The sequence below is a fragment of the Callorhinchus milii genome, unplaced genomic scaffold, assembly GCF_018977255.1.
Source record: "Callorhinchus milii isolate IMCB2004 unplaced genomic scaffold, IMCB_Cmil_1.0 Scaffold2, whole genome shotgun sequence".
NCBI classification, from domain to species: Eukaryota; Metazoa; Chordata; class Chondrichthyes; order Chimaeriformes; family Callorhinchidae; genus Callorhinchus; species Callorhinchus milii.
This window is the reverse complement of record NW_024704743.1, coordinates 14,295,330-14,319,201: the sequence shown is the minus strand read 5'-3', so window position 1 is coordinate 14,319,201 and position 23,872 is coordinate 14,295,330. Positions and strand designations below refer to the sequence as shown.

Genomic DNA, 23,872 nt, shown 5'->3' with positions numbered 1-23,872 from the left:
GGTTTCCATTTCCTCTATTTTAGAGCATCCAGAATTTGGCAAATTGTTGAATTCAGTCTTAACATAAAAGAACTTATTAAAAAGAAGCTACAAAAATTAAGGCTATATTTAAGTATTTGCAAAATTCTAGATGCTCTGAAATATTAAGAAAATAGAGCAACTTTAGACCCAGTTCTAAATGCCCTACTGAGATCGATGTTTGAGGCAGAATCCATATTAGCTTTTAAAGGGGAACTAAGTAGATATTTTAAAAGGCGAAAACCTCATGGTTATGGGGAAATTGGACTGAAAAGATTGCTCTTTAAAAGAGCCAGCATTGACACTTTAGGCTGAATGGCCTACACCTGTGGAATCTCCCAATGATGAGTTGGTAATGCTGAACAGGAGATGAAATCACGTGATACAGTATATCAAATCACTCTGTGGACTTCATGTTGGTCAGTTATCAAGTGGCATTGGCAGATACCTGAGAGCAAGTCAAATGACAACTTTCTCCCTGTCCTCTGGTACTGTTCCCACCCCTTTAAAAACCGCTGTCATCACTCCTATCTTTAAAAANCCCTCCCTGGACCCTCCTCTACTCCCTAACTACCACCCCATCTCCAACCTCCCCTTCCTCTCCAAGGTCCTGGAATGAGTTGTTGCTTCTCAGCTTCGCTCCTTCCTCTCCCACCATTCCCTTCTCGAACCCCTTCAATCGGGCTTCCATGCCACCCACAGCACAGAAACAGCCCTGGTCAAAGTGACAAATGACATTCTGTCCATCTGCGATCAGGGCTCCCTTTGCCTCTTCGTCCTTCTTGACCTCTCTGCTGCTTTTGACAGCGTAGACCACTCTATCCTCATCCACTGCCCCTCCTCTCACATCAACCACCACGGCGCTGTCCTTCATTGGTTCAGATTGTACCTCTCACACCGCCTGCACTTCATCTCCTCAAATAGCTTCTCTTCTAGCTCCGGACCGTCTCGTGCACCGTTCCTCAGGGCTCTGTCCTTGGTCCCCTCCTCTTCAATATCTATATGCACCCTCTTGGTGACATCATCCACAGACATGGGGTCAACTTCCACACGTATGCGGATGATACCCAACTCTACCTCTCTGCCTCCACCCTTGACACCAGGAGCACTGTTGTGCTGACAGAATGTCTGTCAGACATCAAGTGCTGGATGAGAGCTAACTTTCTTCAGTTGAACGTCAACAAGACTGAGGCTGTCCTGATTGGCTCCCGTCAGCACCTCCACACCTCAGGCGCTGACAGTATCACCATCCATGGTTGCACACTCTACCCCACTAAGCCAGTCCGGAACCTTAAGGTCTTGTTTGACCCTCAACTATCCTTTCTACCCCACATCTGCACCATGAGCCGCTCTGCCTTCCCCCACCTCCGCAACGTCGTCCGGCTCCAACACTGTCTCACACAGCAGGCCGCCGAAACCCTCATACACGCATTCATTACGTCGAGGCTCCGCTTCGCTTCCTCCGCTCAGCGGGCTCCTGCCTGCTTCACGACCCCCGCCTTGCTCGCCCCACTATTGGCAGGCGGGCCTTCCGCCACTCTGCACCCACCCTCTGGAACTCCATCCCACAGTCCCTCCTCTCCCTCTTCCTCATCACCTTCAAGACCCACCTCAAGACCCTCCTCTCCGACTGTGCTTTTGATCTCCCTGCCTCCTGCCCTACCCTCCCCCCTGCCCCACCCCGACCCTCAGCTCGGCTCCGTAACTCTGTCCAGCACCTTGGGACGTCCTCTTGACATGAAAGGCGCTATATAAATGTAATTTTGTTGTTGTTGTTTCCATTAAGGATTGTTGAATTATATGGAGCCACCACATAAGGAAAGAGAGAACATAATAAAATGTCTTAGCACTTTATTTTAAAAATAAACACTCATCAATTAAATTTAAAAGACAGTATCCACATATTCAAAATAAGAATAGTTTGTAAAAGAACAAATATGGAAAGTTTCAAAGCATAGCAATTTAATAATAATAATCCTTGAATTTAATACCTTACCACCTTGAGATGTCTCAAAACGCTTCACAGAATATACTGTAAAGTAAATTTAATTGTATATTTTGTGGGCATAAAATTATTTTGTGACTATTTTTTGTGACACAATGAACTGAAAATAATTTAACGAGAAGAGGTCATTAAGAGGGTTTTGAATATTAGACAGGATCAGAAGTGCAGAGGGTACAAGGAAAAAGAATAGAACTGGAGATGGTTGTACTTTCAGGGTTAGGTAACATCATGATGGGAATTGAAGGTCAAGGTGAGGATTATAAAGTGCATCCCCTTGGTTCTTGGAGCTAGTTGAGCTTGGAAAGAATATGGCTAATGGCCTTGTGGAGCCTGGTGTGGGAGACTATATCAGCTGCCGAGTCCTTTATGAGTTGGAGCCTTGTGTAAGGCATATGAACTGGGAGACCTGGAAGAAATTGGGAGAGATGATGGATACTAGATGCTATCTCACAGGATTTCAGAATTAAATGACAGTTCAGTTCATTGGACAGTCTGGAACAATGACAGTATTACTCTGAACAATAAACGTTGTCCATTGGGGACTCGGTTCCTACCTATTGCCATATATTAGATGGCTTGAGAATCTCGTGGAAAGAGAAGAAAATCTCAAAGTTTAGAGTTCTGTTTGCTTTATTTAACCTTTTTATTTTTTTCTTATTATCCTCAGTTTTAGTTAACAATGCTTGAATTACAATGATGAAACAGTGAAAACATAGGGTGGATATGGAACTAAGTAACATAGATATTTTCTATGAGCACAGGAGATAATCAGATCATCAAGTCTGTTTCAGTGCTACATCTGTGTTTTCTGAATCGCTAAATCGCCCTTTTTTTAAAAAACACTAATCCTACATTCCATCTGTTTTTCCACATCCCTTGATTGTTTACCCAATTCCACTTTGAATGGATAACAATCTGTTGACAGCATATTCTGGGAACTAGATTGCTTCAGAGCAGAGGTCTCTTGAATGGTCAAAAATGCCTCAACTTACAATCCATCTCATACATCGAATTGTATATCCTGAGGCATTTTTTCTGGTCATTTTTTTTGTGCCATTTTCATGTTGTTGTTTCGGTTTTCACGTTTGAATGTTTTTTCTAACTCCATTAGGATAAAGAGTAAAAATACATGTCAACAAAGAGGCTGCTGAAAAAAGCTGTCAGGAAGTGGTTAATAAGATTATTTGTACAAAGAGCTGATGGGTCATGAACTGATTGGAATACTCTGAAGTGCAATGCAAGGAAAGACACAACAACAGCTGTGAGAATCGGATGGAATGAATATTTCAGTAAAAAAAAGCACAAGTGTACTTTACAAGTATAAAATAGCGACATGGGATCTAAACGAGAATTTAGGAGGAACTATTTCATGCTGAGTGTAGTGAGATTGTGGAACTCGCTGCCTGAAGTGGTAGTTGAATCAGAAAGCGTAGATCGGCTAAAGACCTTTCTTTTCGACCTCGCCTTTGGTCACCTTCTCCTGGCTCAGCCCCGGAATCCATTATTATGAAGCGCTCTGAGATGCTGTCCGGCGTGGAGGGCGCGATATAAATCCAAGTTGTTGTTGTTGTGTAGTTGGATTCATGAGGAACCTGGATTTTCACAGCAGCGAAAGGAGAATAGAAGGCTATGGGAGGGAGTAGGGAATGGGTAGAGACTCATTAGAGATATAAACACAATACAGACTTTTTGGGCCAAGAGGCCTGTTTCCTTCTTGTACATTCTTGTAAATAATAATCGTTGCACTTGATATAACACCTTATCATGTCAAAACATGTCAAAATGCTTCACAGAGCTTTCTGCAAAATGGAGTTACTATGTATTTATAGGCAAATGCTACAACAGTTGCATTTATAATAGAACCCTTCAAGTAACATCAGGGTAACATCTTGGAGCACTGTACAAAGGTGGAGTCAAACGCTGAGCAAGTGAGAGAGAAAGGAAGAGATGGCCATAGGTGCAGTTCAAGAGATAGGTTTTAAAGCAGCACTTGAAAATAGATAGAGAGGGGGTGAGACAGAAGAAGTTGTAGAGCTTAGGGCACTGTCTCACAAACAACCATGAAGTGAATGACCAATTTGTTATCTCCTCTAGCATTGCATTGGAGTGTCAGCCTCTTTGAATGGTACAGTGAGAAAATAGAAGTGACCAAGAAAGCTTAAGGAATGGGAAAGTGGAGGAGACAGAAGCAGTTTGATGATGTTGTAATCAATGCTTCAGCAAGATAAAGATGTGGCTCCTAAGATTGCGTTGGGCTTAATTAAAAGGTTTTGGAGGTCTATCATAGAGAGGTTAGATTGGGAATGGAAGTTACAGGGACATTAGGATCATGTTGGGATCTTTAATTAGTATCTAATTAAATCTTTGCAGACAGGATGGACATGATCAACAAAGATATGATCAGCCCAATCTATGTCTGGCCTCACCAGTCTTGAGGAGAATGCAACAAAAGCAGCAAATAATGCAACTATAATTTTTGATAAAGATTTTGCCCCTTTAAAAGTGTTGTGAAGAATATTGATATTTATTCAGCGAATGGTCCAACATTTTGATGTATTCAGGACCGTGAGACCCAATGTGCCGCAGCATTTGCCAATTTAATGTTTGAAGAAAACAAACTCCTGACGACAAAGAGCCTTTCATTTGGGCTCTCATCTGTCAGAAATATATAACCATAATTGGATTCAGTATTCCAGAAACTTGTCTGTTACGTCACAAAAATAAAGCACTTCAGAAACCAACTATGTGCCATGTTTCATTCTTGGCACGAATCTGAAGGCCTGTAGTTATCTTTAATCAGCTTTCCTAAATATCACCCCAATTACAGACACAATTCAGTGGAAATGATTGATTATGAATCCAGAACAGCATTTGAAGACTTAGGGAGTGAGACTTCAATTGAATTTGGACCATTTACACTAATTACTATGATCTTAACCAGCACTTTGATCCGACTACATATCAACTGGAAATTAGTTCATGAAATAGGTTAAATGAGAAGGCATCTCTGAGAGTAAAAACCACAGGTTAATTTTCAGTTAATATCACAAACTGTTATTCAGTGAATAACAAAAAAAAGTGATCATCTCTAAATGATAGGACCACAGCCATTATCATTAGCAAATGCACAATTACGTTTTAAACTTATAATAAGAATTCCATTTGAATACTCTGAGACTATTTACAATGATTATGCAAAATGCCTTATGATTACAATACCATTTAATTTTTCCAGTGCAAAATAAGCTTTGTTTAAAAAGGCAATCAAGTACAATCAGAAAATCTACAATGAGCATATTTGCATGAAGTTATTGAGGGTTGATTATGGTTCAGGCCCATTTTGGGGTGATTTGTAAATGGATTTCTAAATATTTGGCTCAAACCTCTGCTTGGGCGAAACCTTGCGCAAGTTTCCTTACTCCACACGCCTCGTAATAATCCCTCCAAAAAACAAAACAATAATAAATTGGTCAATTTCAATCCACGACTGTTTGTGGGACACTGCTGTGCGCAATTGGCTGCCGCATTTCACCCACAAATATATGGTCAATTCACTTTACATTATATTCTGTGAAGCGCTTTGAGACATCTAGAAGACGTGAAAAGCGCTATATCAAATGCAAGGATTATTATTATTATTATTATTATTGTTGGATGTTGAATGACCAACTATTAACTATCCTCCTGGGGGGAGGGGGTGGTAAGCGGGAGATGCTTGGCAATGGAATGACGGAATTCCTTAGCCAGGCGAGTCTGCAGTATTCCAGGGCACTGCTCATGATAGCCCAGCTCATCGGCAGGACCTGAAAGTGCAGACCAGTCACTGGGGCCAGGGAATCCTCCCACTCAGCTCCTGTTAACCCTGCAAGCCAAAGCCCTAACGGGTAGGGTGGTCCAAGCTGGACAAGCAGTGGGAAAGCTTGCCAGACAGCGATATCAATGGCAAGCTATGCGGTTTCAGCTGGTTAGAGTCTAAATATTTAATTCTGCAGGTGACCAGATTTGTCTCACAAAATCCACAGGAACTTCACTCAGCCAGTCTGAATTTCAACTTGTTTGAAGTTGGATTGAAGCTGGAGGAGATACTCAACACCCAGCAAAAGAACAGCTAAAATTGACATTGGTTTCAAATTCCAGCAGTTTGGCCTGAGACTCAAATTGGTTCATGAAAGATTTGATATTTACAAATTTTCTCACAAGTTCCAGCATATTAGACCCCAGTGTGTCAAATTTGATATTTTTATATTTTGGTATAGCACGGGTCCATTTAAAATGCAGGTGTACCTTAGATGTACCAGAAACGGATACACTTCTGGCTTCCAGAGGTGACTAGTTGGCTGTCAGCATATAGCACACAGATGCAGACGTTCTCCTAGTGTCTGGTATCTCAGCAACTGCTGGAAACACTTGTGAGAGTAGTTGCTGATTTACTGTATTTCGATTAACTAATTTTGAGATTAAAATCATACTAGGTAAGTCATTAGGACCAGGGAAGGGCTTAGTCTTATCTGGTTTCTGGTCTTATTATTAAACTAACTAAAAAATAACACTAACCTAATTGAGAAATAGAGAGCCTGGTTTATGTGTGCCCTGTGGATTGGCTAAATGCATTGAACATTTTTTCTGTGTTAAGGATATCTGATGGAAAAAATATGAAGTAAAAAGTGTTCCTTTGAGATTTTGGTTGCAGCTCATTCTTGGTGAAGGATAAAAGGAGTTTTGTATTGCACTTGGCACATTCTAAATTTGGCTTGAGAATGCTTAATGCTGATTATGTGAACACAAGTTCATTCTCTAACACCGACATGCCTCACTTTGTTCAGCACATAAATTGACCATTTTTGACTGTGGGTAGGAGAAGTTTACATTTATAAAGGCATATATTTTAGTTTTCGGATCAATGTCCTCTTTGAGTCATTCCTAGACTGGGGAAAGGTCCATCGCCAAAGCTTTTGTGATTTTTGAGCGTTACCACCAATGGGGCTGTGTAAATGAAGCATATGGAGGTTTGGGGCCATAAAGTTAGATCCATGTTGTAATGAGTCATTCTATACAAACGGTCAACACTTCTGGATCGCATGTCGCCACCGATGTTAGTAAACTGCACCGAGTGCAGCACACAGTAAACCAGCAACCACTCTCACAAGTGTTTCCAACAGTTGCTGGGATACCAGACACCAGGAGAACGTCTACCTCTGCATGCTATGTGCAGACAGCCAGCTAGTCACCTCTGGAAGCCAGAAGTATATCCATTTCTGGTACACCTGCATTTTAAATGGACCCATGCTATACCAAAATATGAAATAATGGGAGGCTGACTATATATATACAAATATTTTCTGCAATGCAGGATTCAATTTGACTTTTACTCCGAAAGTCAGTAACTGCAACAGGCACATGCAAAGTGTACCTTGCAATAATGCTTTTTCATCCATGTAGATTAAAGGCAAAAGATATACAGGGGTTGTACGATTAGAATTAAATGAGAGATTAAAAGGAACCTTTTCATGCAGTGTTATCAGAATAAATGGCTATTCTAAGATTATAAAAACATCTCAAAGGGAATTGGGTAAGTATTTTTATTCATAGGAATATAAAAGGATGAAGGGAAAGTATAAATAATTGCGATTATAGTAGCTAACGTCCATAGATGACTTAACACCAGGCTAGGTTCGAAAGGCTCTTCCTATGCTGTCATTTCTTTGATTCTATCATTCTGTGTAGTTCAGTGTTTACATGGCTTTAAATATAAGATGTATTCTCATCGCAGACAGTCCTGTGATCCAAATGGCTTACTTTCCTGTTTTGATTTATAATGGAAACCTTACTGACAACTGTGAATTTTCCATTGCTCAGCAGCAAGAAATACCAAACAAACAGAGATCTGAGTAGACAGATGAAAACCACCAGTGTAATGCTCTCCACTTTACCACTTAGGTTTAAGCCAAAACACTAGAAAGTGCCGATTTGTTTCAGGCTTCAGATAGTTTCAGGAACCTGAAAGTTCTCATGTTCTTTTCGAATAATACTTGCATTTGATATGGTGCCTTATGTCGAAACGCCTCAAAGCATTTTCTGCAAAGTGTAGTGACTATGTATTCGTAAGCAAAATATGGCAACCAGTTTGCACACAGCATTGTCCCACAGACAGCCATGAAGTGTATGACCATTTTATTTCTGGAGAATTGTTGGCCCTTTTGATAAATGTTATGGGCCCTTTAGGGTCCAATTCAAACAGGCAAGTAAGACCTCAGTTTAATATCTCATCTGAAGGACATAAATAAATTTCTGTTAAAAAATAATATCTTGGGATACAATATATAGTTTGGGACACGGCATGTCAAGCACCCGCAAGGATGGTGGAAGGCAAACTGGATGGACTTGGTCTTCTTTTGCCTAGCAAATTATTTTGTTCTTATGTTGATAGTATCTCCAACAATGCAGCACATCCCCAGCATTGCAGTAGAGTGTCAGTTATGAACTCATAGCCCTGAGGTGGGGTTTGAACCATAAATTTCTGACACCAAAGAAGAGAGTACTACCAACTGAGCTAGGCTGATAAGTCAACTGTCTTAAACATTGTATTAAAATTCAAGATTATTGAGGAACTTTCTAAAACAGGCTTAAATTCAGTCTTAGTCTGAAAGCTGATCTTTTTACACTTTTGGATACTATGGAAAATAGGCTTTTAAATTAAGATTGAATATAAAAAGTTATTTCCCGAAACTCTACAATCTTACATTTTAAGACAATTGTTAAACCTGCTAATATGAGGAATTTCAAGCTCCAGATATTGAACTCGATCAGAAAGTAATTGATCAACCTGGGGTCACCTCAGCTCCAAATTCTCGTGAGTTGGGGTGATTTATGTTTGATTCCTTGGAAGACGAGCACCTTACAACCCGAGATAGCATTTACACTAACGCTTTCCTGGGAAGCACTTTGTTAACCCAAATAATGACAGGCTTCTCAGCAAATGTAGTCCTCACATTACATCCAATCAAACATGAAAGCACTCGCATGTACAATACTGTACTTTCCCCCAATGTGAAAAGAATTAACCTTAAGGCATGTACTTTTTTTTGTACCTTTTCAAATGTACAAAACTAGGGAAATTAGCAAGAAGGAGGGCTGGGTGGGAGGATTTTTTTTCATAAAGCTGAAAGAATTAAAATAATAAGAGCAAGAATATAAGGATCACAAATTACAAGTGTGAAAACAACATGCAATTCAGATTGTATTGAGCAGCAGCAAATGGTTTCTAAGTGATTCAAGAAGAGGAGATTGGTAAAGCAGTTGGAGAAGATCATTAAAAAATGATTCATAATAATAGAGAACCAGCAAATGAATATTTTCCTTTAGTTTTCACTATGAGAAAAGAATATGATACCAGGGGTATAGGGAAGAGTGCAGATTAGTGAAGGGGAGAAAATGACAAAGATTAATATAAACAAGACATTTCTAATGGGTAAACTATTATGACTGAAGACATAAATCTCTACTGCCTAGGTTTCCATCCTAGGGGTATGAAAATAAATAGGCAAGGAAATTGGACATGCATTAGTTATAATCTTTCAAAGCACTATGGATTCAGGAAAGGTACCTGAGGACTGCAAAATAATAATAATCCTTTGATATATAATGCTTTATCACATAGTTGAAACATCTCAAAGCACTTCACATGATTTCAGGGCAACGACTATGTATTTGTCGGCCAAAATAGCAAATGTAATGGCATTATTGAAGAAGAGAGGAAGAAGCAAATTAAATTCCATTAGATCTCTATGATGTTACAATGTTACAGGGGTGGAGAAATTACCAGAATCTATCACTCAGGACAGAGTAATTGAGCACTTGGAGCACTTCATCAAGAAAAATCAGGAGGGGGAAGCAGAATGTTAGGATAAAAGGAACCGTCTGGTTAGCAGGCAGTGGCAAGCAGTGACCGATTGGAGTCTCCATTTTTTAAGCTATCAACAAATGATTTAGGAATAGAGGGGGGTATATCCAACTTTTTATGTGGATGGTATAGTAAATTATGAAGAGAGCTGAAGATTGTAGAGGACATATCCAGATTAAGCAAGTGAGCACTGAAACAGATCAAGAGGTCCAACTAGTCCATTGTCGTCCTGTACCTCAGGGTTACAGAACTCGCCAAGCAAGCGAGAGATCTGGGTTCGATTCTCTGCAGGGCGAAACTTTGCGTAAGTTTCCTTACTCCACATGGCTCTGTTTACCTAAACGTAAGTAGAACACAGTTGTTAGTCAATTGAAGGATCGCTTTTCCAGGGGTAATAATGCCTTAGAAGAAAAAATTAGTCACTTCAACCCACGACTGTTTGTGGGACACTGCTGTGCGCAATTGGCTGCCACGTTTCGCCCACAAAATATACAGTATATTCTGTGAAGCGCTTTGAGACGTCTCAAAGAGGTGATAAGGCGCAGTTGAATAAAGCTTGTGTTAATCCACGAGGATGTCACAGCGGCAGGTGGGAATGTATTACATTCTAAATGAGGAATCATAAGAAAGATGGGAGGGAACAAACGGATTTAGGTGTCGAGTTTTATAAATTATTGAAAGCGATTTTACAAGTGATGAAAGTGGGATTTAATTTTGATGAGGCACTGGATAAATGGGTTATAGTCCCAGCATTAAGAAGGTTAAGCGTGAGAAGAGTGATCTGTTTGAGGTATTTAAGCTAATGAAGAAAATTGACAAGATAGATATGGTATGACTCCTCTAGTAGGCAAAAGGAGGAAATAATCTTAAAATTATAGCTAAACCGATTAAACATTTCTTCTGCGAATGTGGAATTCACAGTCCGAGAAGGCCATAGATAATAATAATATTAATAATAATAATAATAATAATAATCCTTGCATTTAATATAGCGCTTTTCACATCTTCTAGATGTCTCAAAGCGCTTCACAGAATATACTGTAAAGTCAATTGACCGTATATTTGTGGGCGAAACTCGGCAGACAATTGCGCACAGCAGTGCCCCAAACAGTAGTGGATTGAAGTGACCAATTTATTTATTTTTTCTTGAGGGATTATTATTAGACGTGTGGAGTAAGGAAACTTGCCCAAGGTTTCGCCTTGGCAAAATACATTTTTTTTTGTATTTTAAAGATACAGAAATCAATTGGGATATTTCAAAGGGGGAAAAGTTATGGTATGAATGTACATTGAGAATGAGCAAGGTAATAGAATTGAAGTATGAAGAACACTCCATGAAATAGCCTTTAATCCTTAACTTGAACTTCCTTCATGTCCAAGATCGAGATGATTTGATTGAACACTGTCAACATATTTTTGTTTGAACTTACAGGGCTGGAGACAGGGTTACTCTGCTAGATGATTCTAATGAAGAGTGGTGGAAGGTAAGATTTCCTAAATTTCTATTCTCTGCTGTAATAGAAAGATTATTCTACCAGCATGCAAAGATCTAGATAGCCAGGATATCCAGAGCAAGTTATTAAAAGGGGAAATTATTATATGGTCACAGGTGGCTAAACACTTGCCTACTTTTTCAAAATTACAGCATTCTAATTTTCTTCCCATTGCCCCATCGCCCCATGCTGGGGTGGACATGTAATCATTGTTCATGTGTCAGCTTCTCATCTGGCTGACACACACTTATAATGCCAGTGTAGGATACATTCAATAGCCATCTTACAATAATTGTCAATACTTGCACATGAATAACGACAGTTTAGATGAGGTACCAGAGGGTGTCTGTAGAACTGTACCCAGCAGAAGGAAAAGTACTAGTCCACCCTCAACAGATTAGGTGAGTGGAAAAAAATCAGATAGTAAGATAGCTCCCTTCGCTCAGCGAGCACTGGCTTGCTTCATGTTCTCTATCCTGTCCACCCCTTCGTCAGCAGGTAGGCTTTCAGACAATCTACCCTGCTCTCTGGAACTCCATCCTGGAATCCCTCTAACTCGCTCCCTCCCTCTCCTCTTTCAAGACACATCTCAAAACATAGCTCTTTGGCTGCACTTTTGATCATCTTTACCCCTCCCCACCTTGGCTACTGTCTCCATTTTGAGTGCCCACCCTGTTCTGTGAATGTTTTTGGGATGTCCTTTAAAGTGGAAGGCGCTATATACAATTCCCCTTTGAGGAGAATGTGAGAAATCAGCATAATCTATCAGATGGCAAAGTAGCTCATGAACCCTGAGTAGTGTAATATCACAATTCAGAAAGACCATGTTTTTACTAGCAATTTTTTGTTATTCATATCTCCTGATTAAACATGGCTATCTCAAATTAGATGCACTTTAATAGATTGCTGTAGCAACTTAATTTCCATAATGATTTCAATCATTCGTGCTCTTCAAGGTATAGAATGATCATTTAAGTGGGAGTGGAAAATGTTTCCTCTTTGCAACTGGTGGTAGCGACATGTAAGGTCTAGTTCAAGAAACAATACCAGACATAGAAAATCCAGAATTATTCTGAGTGAGCCCCAAAGATAGTGATGTCTATTGCACCAGCTCGCAATCAATCTTCCTCAGTCACTGTCTGTAGGAAACTGTCCAAATCAGACCTGAATTCTAAGTAATTTACGTGTTCACTAAAAGCTGGACTGAGACCCTTATTGGAACAGCTGTTTATCTCTTTCACTTAGACCAGATTTATTCAGAACGCAAGACCCAGGTAGACAGCAACAGCTCCCATTTCACTGTATCACCTTGTTTCACTCTTCTGATCATCATCAACTGTCACTCTAAAAAGTATGAACTGAAAGGGTTTCTCAATGAAATAAAAAAGATATATCAAGATGAGCACTAAAATCACCTAGAAATATTGTGTTTGTACATGATTTATGTTCTTCTTTCTGCAACCTTCTGTAATCCCACCACTCCGCTGTACCCTCCGCTCGGCGGGCACTGGCCAGCTCCATGTCTCCAGCCCTGCCCGCTCCACCATCAGTGGTCGGGCCTTCAGCCTTTCTGCCCCCACCCTCTGTAACTCCATTCCAGAGCCCTTCTGCCTTGCACCCTCCCTTGCCGCCTTCAAGGCCCATCTCAGGACCTTCCTCTTTGATCAAGTCTTTGGTCATCTTCCTACCCCATCCCCCTTGCCCTCCACCCCTCTTGACTTCTGCCTGCAGCTCAAGTGCAAATCCTTTAGGATCCAGCAGATTGGGATGTCCTCCCAATGTGAAAGGCGCTATATAAATGCAATTTGTTGTTGTTGTTGAACGTTGCTTCATGTCCTCCGCCTGTTCTGCCTCACTATCTGCCACCATTCTCTGGAACTCCTCGCTCTCTTCCTCCCCATTTTTAAAGTCTGCCTTAAGACCTTCCTCTTTGATCGTGCTTTTGGTCACCCTTCCCCTTCTTCGTCTTCCTCAGCTCCCCCACTCACAGCTCGGGCTTTCAGTTGGCTCTGTGAAACGTTTTGAGACATCCTCCCAACATGAAAAGTGCTGTACAAATGTAAATTGTTGTTGTAGTCATTTATACAATACAATACTAATTTTCATTTATACAGCGCTTTTTGCATCAGGAGGACATCCCAAGCCACTGGACAGTCTAAGGTTGGTATATGAGCTGGGAGTTAAAGGGGTAGAGTGACCAAAAGTGCAGTCAAAGAGGAAGGACTTGAGGCTGTCCTTGAAGTAGATGAGGGAAGGGGGCAGATATCTATGGCCCAGCCATGTCTAATGAATTCTGTTATTTGAGTTTTGCTTCTTCCCTTCTTTGATTGAATAAGTATTGCACCTGTTAGTGGAGTTGCTCACAGAAGGATGTGCTCGTGCAGGATTTTTATTGCTGCCTCCTCAACCCAGAACATCTTTAGATCATTCAAACACATGCCGACTGCATTGGGTAGCAAGGTTCTCAAACACAGAGAATAAGATAATTCTGGAAAGAACTCACATGGTTTCTGCTGTTGCTTTGACTGACTAATGAGTATCTCCCACCTCCTCATTCTTGGTGTTAACTTTACACAGCATCTGTGATTCCTAAATTATGGACAGCTGGTTTACTGACGTAGCCAAATCTTTAAATGGAAGAGTCAGTCAAACTGAAGTGCTTTTACTATATATACTGTATATGTTTAATATATACAACAGTGTATATGTTTTCCATACAGAGCTAGTTATATTTGTTACTGGCACCTCTCTATTTCTTCAACCTGCTTATAACCCAGTCTTCTATCAGCCACCTCCGCTCAGCCAGCTGCGGCCTCCTACACGTCCCTCGTCCCCTCCACTCCATTGTCAGCAGCCTTCAGCCACTACACATAGAACATGAGAACATAAGAATTTGCTAGATGAAAGAAGAACAAGGCCCATCTAGTTTGCCTACCTGGCGATTGCTTGACATGTCATGTGCTAAACTATATACTGTATCCTGAGATATTATTTTCTATCAGAAATCTGTCTAATTTGTTCTTGAAACAAATAACATTTTCTGCTTCCACTGTCTCCCTAGGGAGCCTGTTCCATAAGTTTACTACTCGCTCATTGAAGTAATGTTACCGCAGATTTGTTCTGAATTTACCCTCCTTCAATTGCAGGCCACGTCCTCTGGTTCTACTGTTCAGTACAAGATAAAACAGCTTATCATAGTCTACATTTTCTTCCCTTCAAAATCTTAAAGACTGCAATCATATCGCCCCTCAACCTTCTCTTCTCCAGTGTGAACATGCCTAGTTTATATAATTGCTCTTAATTGTCCAGTCCCTCCATTCCCTCAATCATTTTGGTTGCCCTCCTCTGTATCCTCTCAATCGCTGCAATATCCTTTTTATATTGCGATGACCAGAACAACACCCAGAAACTCTGGAACTCTCTGCCTCAATCCCTCTGCCTTGCTTCCACCTTGCTCATCTTCAGTTCGCACTTGAGGTTGTCTTTGACTGTGCCTACAGTCATCTCAACTCAGTGCCAAGCTCCACCACTGTTAAGCACTCCAAAACACTAAATCCGCTTGAAGGCACTGTATAAATGCAAGTTGCTGTCATTATTAATGTTATTGTTGTTATACTGCCTACATGGAATTCCTACTTATTTTAATTTTACAGCATGAGCTTATTATAAATAACTCTATTGTGACAAGTAGGATATAATAAATAATGTTTTGCCTAAGGCATGACAGACGAGGATGAACTCTACATTCCACCATAACCTTTATGTTGTTTCTTTGTAGAAACCACCTGTGGAGACAACAGTCAGTTATCATTTGTTATCGTGTCAATCTTTGTGCTCAGTAGCAAATATTATTTGACCTTTATTAATATTTTTTTATTTATTTATTTACCCTTTGCTAAACTCCTTGCATTAGAATAATTTGTTTTTCTCTTTTGGGACGTACATGCTCTGCCACCCCCTGATCACAAAGCACAGTTGAGAGTTCCCATGTGTAGTATTGTAGATGGGAACGCACTTCATGACAAATGTGATGAAATATGCGTGTGTTGCAAAGAAATGCTGTCCAATTCTACTTTTGCTGATAAAACTATAAGAACAATAATCCTTGCATTTGTTATAGGACCTTATCATGTCATTGAAATGCCTCAAAGTGCTTCTCAGAATATACAGTAATGTGAATTGACTATATTTTGTGGGCAAAACACGGCAACCAATTGTACACAACAGTGTCCCACAAACAATTGTGGATTGAGTGATTAAATAATTTTTTTTATCGGGAAGGATTATTACTCATGGAAAGCAATCCTCCAATCAACTAATAACTAGGTTCCTACTTACTGCTGGGTAAATAGAGGCTTGTGGAGTTACAAAACCTGCCTAAGGTTTAACCTCACCAAGCAATTAACCCTGGGTCCTCTCGTTTGCGAGGTAAGTGCTCTAACCAATACACTACCGGACTCTACAAAAGTGGAGATTATAACACAGCTCTCCCAGGTCCAGCTATAGGGAACAAAGAGAACAAGAATATATATTTTTAAACAATATGCCATAGACATAGTCATAGGCAATATAGCACAAATGTGATTGCTTGTATCTCCCCCATAACATGACAGGAGATTTGTAGCATGTAAAAAATAAATTGTTGAGTAGATTCTTATGCTATTTCTGTACCTAGAGGGTAATTAACATAGGGGTTTCTCCCAATCTCCTCATCAACAATTCCCCCAAAATAAATTGGCCATTTGCTTCATATCTGCTTACAGTACGGATTGATTGGTGAAGAGCACGTGTTATACACTGTATCTAGTGAACACACGCCTGTCAGAATAAGCTATGAGGAGAAATCAGTTGAGCAACTTCATGCAATTTCTATGAGTAACGTACTGAACTTTCCAAAATGTTGTATGATTGATGGATAAGTGAAATATACATTGTTGCTTCTGTGCAGTTGTCTATTTCACAGGAAAGGCTTCACTGGAATGTACAAGTACATTTTGTAATGGATGTGTTACCATTTGCTATGGTAACAGAACAAGTAGTGTGGGTAGACTATTTAAACAAAATATACAAGGCCTGATTTATGTTAAGATTCATCTGAAACATAAATACGAGAGTGATTTGCAAAATGAAAAAAGGTGAAAAATGATTGGAGGATATTAAGATGTGTTTATAGATTGCACATCTTGAAAGAGGAATTGGAGAGTAAAACTTTCTTAGTACACCAACTGCACCTATTAAGATATACTATATAATTTGAAGTAAAATCGAATGGTGATTGTTAAATAATATCAGATATTCCGATGAGGAGCTAACATGTTTTTTGTGATATAGTAGCTGCATCCAACTCGTGCAAAGGGATTGAAGTATCTACACCTTTTCAGTGCTTGTTTAGACATCCGAAATTGTGTTATTTTTCAGAAGGGCATAAACAGCAGCTCCTTGCAACACCATGCACTATTCCCACAGAAAAATGTGTTTTTTTTCACAAATAAAGGGGAAATGTATATATCTCTATCGGTGTGTATTGCACCTAATTCTTGTGTGCTCACTGACCTTGCCTCAGTGTATCTGAAATCTGTGTGAAAGAGAAGGCCGATGGAAGACCTTCATTCCTCCTCGACTCTGCAGTGTTAAGTGCTTCACAATAGGATGTCCCATCATCTGCCATTTGATCTCGTCTTTTCAGAATATCCACACTACGATCCAGTTATGAACTGAATGACTAATTAATTTTATTTGAGGGCTTGTTGGTCACGACATCAGGAGAAACTCCCTTCTGTTTTGAATAGTGCCGTGGGATTTTTAACATCCACCTGAACAGGCAGACGGGACCTGGGTTTAATGTCTTCTTTGAAGGACTGTATTGCATACTATACAGCACACCCCTGCACTGCATTGAAGTGTCAGTTTTGACTATGCAAGTTTGAGTTCTGACGTGGGGCTTGAACCCACAACCTTCTGAATTCGAGGCAAGAGTCTACCAACTGGGCCAGACTATTGTGCTGCAATTTTGTTTTGAGAAAAGCTAGAATGTTATGGATATTGCACTATGTTACCTTTGCTAAATATTTTCTTTCCCTGCATTTTTCAGGGTAAAATTGAAGACCGAGTGGGATATTTTCCTGCCACCTTTGTCCAAAGGGTGATGCTGGGTGAAAGGATCTTCAGATGCACCAAACTATTCACAGGCTGTAAAGAACAAGGAGAGATAAATGTAAAGGAAAATCAAGTATGTACCTTTCCTAGGTCCTATTTGTTATTGAATTTAAATGTCGATGAAAATTAAAATCTGCACAAGTGATTCTATTCTTCAAACAATGGCACAAACACCTTCTTTAAAAAAANCATATTTTTGAATTAATGCAACCAAAATATTTCACTTAAAAATTATAGTCCCTATACTTCACAGTAATTCCTGCAAAGCGCTTTGAGACATCCTCCATATATGAAAGGTCCTGGATGAAAAGTAATTATTATTACATTAAAAGCTCCAAGACAAAGGGAGCTAAATAAATGCAAGTTGTTGTTTTATATTTTGTTAGAAGTGATTCATACATTTATTCAGTGAACAAAACCAATGTTTTATCCTGCTATGCTGTTAGGAAATAGGTAAAAGGTAAACTTTATACTAAAAACAAGAGATCAGAGAAGAGAAGGGAAGAAGAAGAAGAACAACAACAAATTATATTTGTATGGAGCCTTTCACATCAGGAGGATATCCCAAGAGAAGAGCAGTGAAGAGAAGGGAAATTATGTTTTAATTTTTATTATTTTAGGTATTTGCATTAAACATTGGTTTTAGCTAGTTAATATTAGAATACTACAGATAGTACTAGAGACATAAAGATTTCTCAGAGAATCATACAACTACACATGGATCACACTTAGTCTATCCAGTCTAAACTGGTACAAATCAGAGATTGCTGGGAACACTCAGCAGGTCAGGCAGCATCTATGGAGAAGGGAAAGTGGGTCAACGTTTCGGGTCCACGACCCTTCGTCAGAACTGGGGGAAGTTGGGAGGAAGAGGTTTTAAGGCCTAATGGAGAGAGCAGGCGGGGCAAGAAAATCAAAGCAGAAAATGGGGTGAAGGACAGGAGCAAAGAAGGTGACCAGGGTAAAAAGGGAAGAACAAAAGTCACATCGGAGAGAAGAGCAAAACTTCTTCAAGGTAGGCATTCCTAGAAGGGAAGTGGCAGTGAATTAAACATAAATAAAATGCAAAATACTGCAGATGCCTGAAATCTGAAACAAAAACAGAGATCGCTGGGAACATTCAGCAGGTCTAAACCAGTGCTATTTTATCCACTGGAGTTATTTACTTGAATCCTAATTCTACCTACTCTAATCCCAGTTCAATCTGCTCTAACTCCAATCTCAATCCTAATTGTACATAATCCCAATTCCCTGCTCTCCCCACTGTAACCTTTTTCAATTGTTCTTGTTCAAATATTTATTCAATCTCTTGTAAAATATTTTATAATCTCAGCCTTACGATGCTTAGAATTTGTATCTTTATTCCTATAACATTAGTGTAGTTTTAAATGTCACTATCCATAAAATGAAAAATTACAGAAAAGAGAGATGGAATTTTCTCTAAATGTAAAGATTTTAAAATAATAATAATAAAAATGTTTGCACTTGATATAGAAACATATCTCTTCTAAAGAGACATATTGGGTTTAGCTTTCAGGAAGGACAAGAAGTTTCTTAATGCACACTACTATTATGGTAGGGGCTGAGAGGAGCCCATTTTTCTCACAATGTAGCCATAGACATCCTTTTAAAACCATTTCTAAGGCCACACCTATTGCATAAATAGAACTTCCCATTCCGGGAAAGAAATGGTATTTGGTTATCTGTGAACTGCAATAAATTTGATATTGGATAAATCGTACAAGGCCTAAACTGTACATGGCCTTCACACTGCAAGACATAGGAAATAAGATATTGGGTCACTTCAGAAAAATGTATCGACTATACTACATCTCCAAGATATAAATTGGCTGTACCAGCACAAAACCCAAGATCAGTGTGTGTTCGACTGTCTGATGCTGGCCCAGAGTTACTCGTAATTAATCGTTTAATTTATTAATCCTGCCTCCCCTCGGCTAACTCTAGCCTCCTGATAGTCCCTCGTTCCCTCCATTCAACCATCGGCGGCCACACTTTCAGCCACTAACCCTGAAGAGTTGGAAACCTCTCCCTCAATTTCTCCATCTTGCCTCCCCTTCCCCTCTTTTAGATCACGACTAAAGACCTTCCTCTTCGTAACGACCTTATGGTCACCTACTGCCGGCATCAGACTCCGCCACTGTTAAGAGCTCCGAGACGCTGATTGAATTTATATAAATGCAAGTTGTTGTTAACTTAATTTGGTGACGTGGCAATGTAAAAAATTGTCATATGTATTTTTTCACTGTCGCAATTCTTGAAAATCAACTCACTGATTGTTTGATGCTGGGATATTGTTAAAACAAGACTAACCATGATGCAGCCTTTTACATGTTTCTATTTTTTTTGCAGATCTGCGTGGACAAGGGTGAGGAGATTAATGGCTTCATCAAGGTGTGCAGTGGGAAGAAGAAAGGCTTTGTGCCACTTGATATTCTTGTTGATATCTGATATTACAGCTGATGTGTGCAGTGAAGGTACTGGTCGTGGTGCTTGCCATCCTTGTCTCACGTTGTCAACAAAGATGAACTGTCTTTTGCACCAATGCGGACAGTCGGATTGTGCCAAAAGTGAACTTCAAAGCAACTGAGGAGTTTCACAACTTCTCCAGAAAACACAAATCTGGGGGAAATGCTGGAAACCTTCTAACGCCTCTCCCAGATTGGTGAGATGGATCAGTAATCCATATCGTTTCATGTAGGGTTCGGCAATATCCCAACCCTATAAAGTCTACCAAAAGGCAAGAATGGTGATTTCAATCACTATGCCGTCCATTTGCATTTTACTGGTCATCATCCGCTAGGAAGCCTCTCTAAACAGAAGGATTTAAAAACAGTTTGCGTGTTATCATAGATTATGCGCTACACCATGTGTTTTCAAATGGCAGCTGTTACTGTAGCACGTTTGCTGCTTGTGTTAACGTGTGAATATCATGCAGTGTGTGGACTGGAGCGTGCCGTAGATTAACTGAAATTGTTTGCCTTCTCAGTGTCTGGACTGTATCTGGAACCAGGACCTGTCTGAGTTCATCTGCTTCCTACGTGGTCCAAAATATCCAACTAAGCAACACAATAGTTGTCAATTTCAATCTACAAAAACAGAACAAGCTCACCTGCTCTTCATACAATTCTGAGTTCTTGGATGCTATGACTGGTCTCAGTGTTCTGTTTGAATTATATTTTATATCATTATCACTGTATCTTTTAACTTTTCTTTCATTGAAGCGTTTTATGGTAAAGAGAAATGCAGGTGTGTCTGTCGTTCATAGTGGTTTGCATTTTTTTAACTGTTATAAAATAAATGATTTGAATCCACATTTCTAATAACATTCAGTCCTTTTATGTAGAAGTAAGGTAGACCTCGTCAAAAAACTGCATCTTTGCATGAGAGATTGATAACAAAGACCTCACATGTATTTACAAATGCGGACAAGTATCAAATTCCAGGGTTTCCTAAAATGTATATTATTTTTGTCATTGTTTAAAGATCCTGCACCTCTTAATATGGTTAGTTCAGCTTAAACCAATCAATTGAACTATGAAAAAATAAGTGTAGGTGTAACTGGAGCCTTATGTATAAAATGATATTACAAGTGAGGACAAAAGAACTTCAAAGCCATTTGTAAAACCTGGAGAAGGGAGTTTCTCCCAATGTCTGACCATCAATCCTGGCCCAGATAAAAGTAATCATTCGCTTCCTGGCTGTTTGTGGGACATTGCCACGACAGGACTTTGAGCTTACAGATGAGGCTGATTCTCTATTGCAGTGCTGGGGTAACGTAGCATCGTTGGAGGTGCCGTACTTCAGACGAGGCATTAAACGGTGCTCTCGTCTTGCCTGTTCAGTTGGAAGTTAAAGTTCCCATGGCACTTTTCGAAAAAAGATAGGAGTTTCTCCTGGTGTCCTGGCCAACACTCCCCCAGATGAAATTGATCATTCACTTAATGGTTATTTGCTGTGTGCAATTTGGTTGCTGTGTTTGCCTACAAAATACACATATACACTTTGCAGTAAATCCTATGAAGCACTTTATTCCCTTTGTTCCATAAGGAGTATATTTTGTCGGCGCATTTCGCCGACTTTATATACTTTACAGTATATTATGTGAAGTGCTTTGCGACGTCTCGAAGACATGATAAGGCATTATATCAAATGCAGAATTATTATTTTTATGAAAACGAGAGGCTTCACAAGATCACAAGAGAGGTTCAAATGAAGGTATTTCTGCACTTATGGTCTGATACTACGAGATCTTTCCATTACAGCATTGCAGTTGTTGCTTGTAGGCCAGAGGGTTGGCTTCTACTACCAAAATGTCTGCCCTAAAGCTATCTTTTCCAACATAAAACTGTGCCCTCTTGTCCAAAGAAGCCCATTCTGTGTCCATTCACCCACCAAACAAATATTCACTGCACTTAACAGTAGATTCTATGAAGCACTTTGGGCTGGACTCCAGATGTGAAAGGCGCTAGACCAAATACCAAGGATTATTAAAGGCAGGCTGGGAAAACACTACTTTAATTAACACTAATACTACTTAGATATGTTTACAAAGATTTACAAAGAATGTAAAGTACAGAAACAGGACCCCATCAGTCCGTGCCGGTGTTTGTCCTCCACACGAGACTCCATTCCTTACTCCCTCCTCTACCCTTCTATTCCATTCCCCTCTCCCTCATGTGAAGGTCTAGCTTACTCTTGAATGCATTCAACCAGAGCTTCAGGCAGTGAGCTTCACAATCTCACAAATCTCTGCATGAAGTAGTTCCTCCTAAGTACCCTTTTAGATTCCCAACCAGTAAAAACTTTTATTAGGTCTGCCCTTAAATGGGCATAGGTTCAGCACATCATATATGAATAAAAGTTAACAATCAATGAAACGATCACATTGGTTGTTAATTATACAATTACAGGCACGTGAAAACATTGAATTTTCATATGATTAACACACCTGCAAATTAGACACAATTTATCAATTCTTTTTGATGAAATTAATTAACACAACATCAACTGTTTTGATTTATGTGTAATCCATTGCATTATAGTCTAGGTTTATAGTGGTGAATTCTTGACAAGCAGTCTAATTATGTCCCCTTGGTCTTCAAAAAACCTTCCCTGGACCCATCACTAGTCTCCAGCTATCGCCCCATCTCCAACCTCCCTTTCTTCTCCAAGGCCCTGGAACGAATTGGCGTGCCCCAGCTTCGCTCTTTCCTCTCTTGCAATTCCCTCTTTGAACCCCTCCAATCGGATTTCCGTGCTGCCCACAGAACAGAAACAGCCCTGGTGAAAGTCACTAATGACATTCTGAACATCTACGACCAGGGCTCTCTCTGCCTCCTTGTTCTCCTCGACCTCTGCTGCCTTTGATACTGTCGACCGACTTATCCTCCTCCACCGCCTCTCCGCTCAGCTCAACCTTCACGGACCTGCCCGTGCCTGGTTCAAATCCTACTTCTCCCACAATCTCCACTTTGTCTCCATTAACAGCTTCTCCTCCATCCCTGCATCATCACGTGTGGCATCCCTCAAGGCTCTGTCCTTTCTCCTCTCTTCAAAATCTACATTCTCCCTCTTGGTGACATCATCCGTAGACATGGGGTCAACTTCCAGATGGATGTGGATGACACCCAACTCTACCTCTCCGCCTCCACCCTCGACTCCAGGACCACTGCTCCCCCAGTTGAATATGAACGTGGCGGCAGGGTGGCCCTGCTCTCCAAAGCCTCCCTTGGCCTTACCCCCTATTCCTTTGGCTGCTTCCCCTTCTTCGAGCACCTCACCCTCTTACATCCCTCTCTCCCACAGAAAATCCTCCTGGTCTATCGCGCCCTAAGCCCCCTGTCTTCGTCCTCTCTGAAATCTCTACTCTCCTCTCTTCCCTGTCCCTCTGCTCCGAAAGCCTGCTCATAATGGGCGATTTCAACCTCCACCTAAACTCCCCTTGCACCACTTCTTCTGACTTCACTGCCCTCCTCTCCTCCCTAAACCTCACCCTTCACATTAATTCACTGACCCACAACCGTGGCCATGCCCTCGATCTCGTCATCACCCACGGCCTTGACATTTCCAACCTTAGCATAGTGGACAAGATCACTTCCTCATCTCCTTCTCCACTCACATTCTCCTCCACCAAACCCTCAACCATCCTCTACCACCCATAGAAAAGGCTACCCCCTGAGACCCTCACAAATGCCCTCACATCATCAAATATCCCTCTGGTCTTCCACTCGCGGAGATCCTGAAGCAGCCGTCCAGCTGCTCCATGATCGCCTCTCCTCC

General features: G+C 40.4%; 1 protein-coding gene across 1 annotated transcript in view; it reads left to right on the top strand.

Annotated features, from left to right (window-relative positions):
• Window positions 1-20,565, top strand: part of LOC103181526 (SH3 and cysteine-rich domain-containing protein) — a 59,927-nt gene extending 39,362 nt beyond the window's left edge. Inside the window, 3 exon segments of the mRNA XM_007898063.2 lie at window positions 11,356-11,407; window positions 17,508-17,645; window positions 19,943-20,565. Of these exon segments, the coding sequence (XP_007896254.2) occupies window positions 11,356-11,407; window positions 17,508-17,645; window positions 19,943-20,041 (289 nt within the window). The 3' untranslated portion in view covers window positions 20,042-20,565.
• The last annotated feature ends 3,307 nt before the right edge of the window (window positions 20,566-23,872 follow it).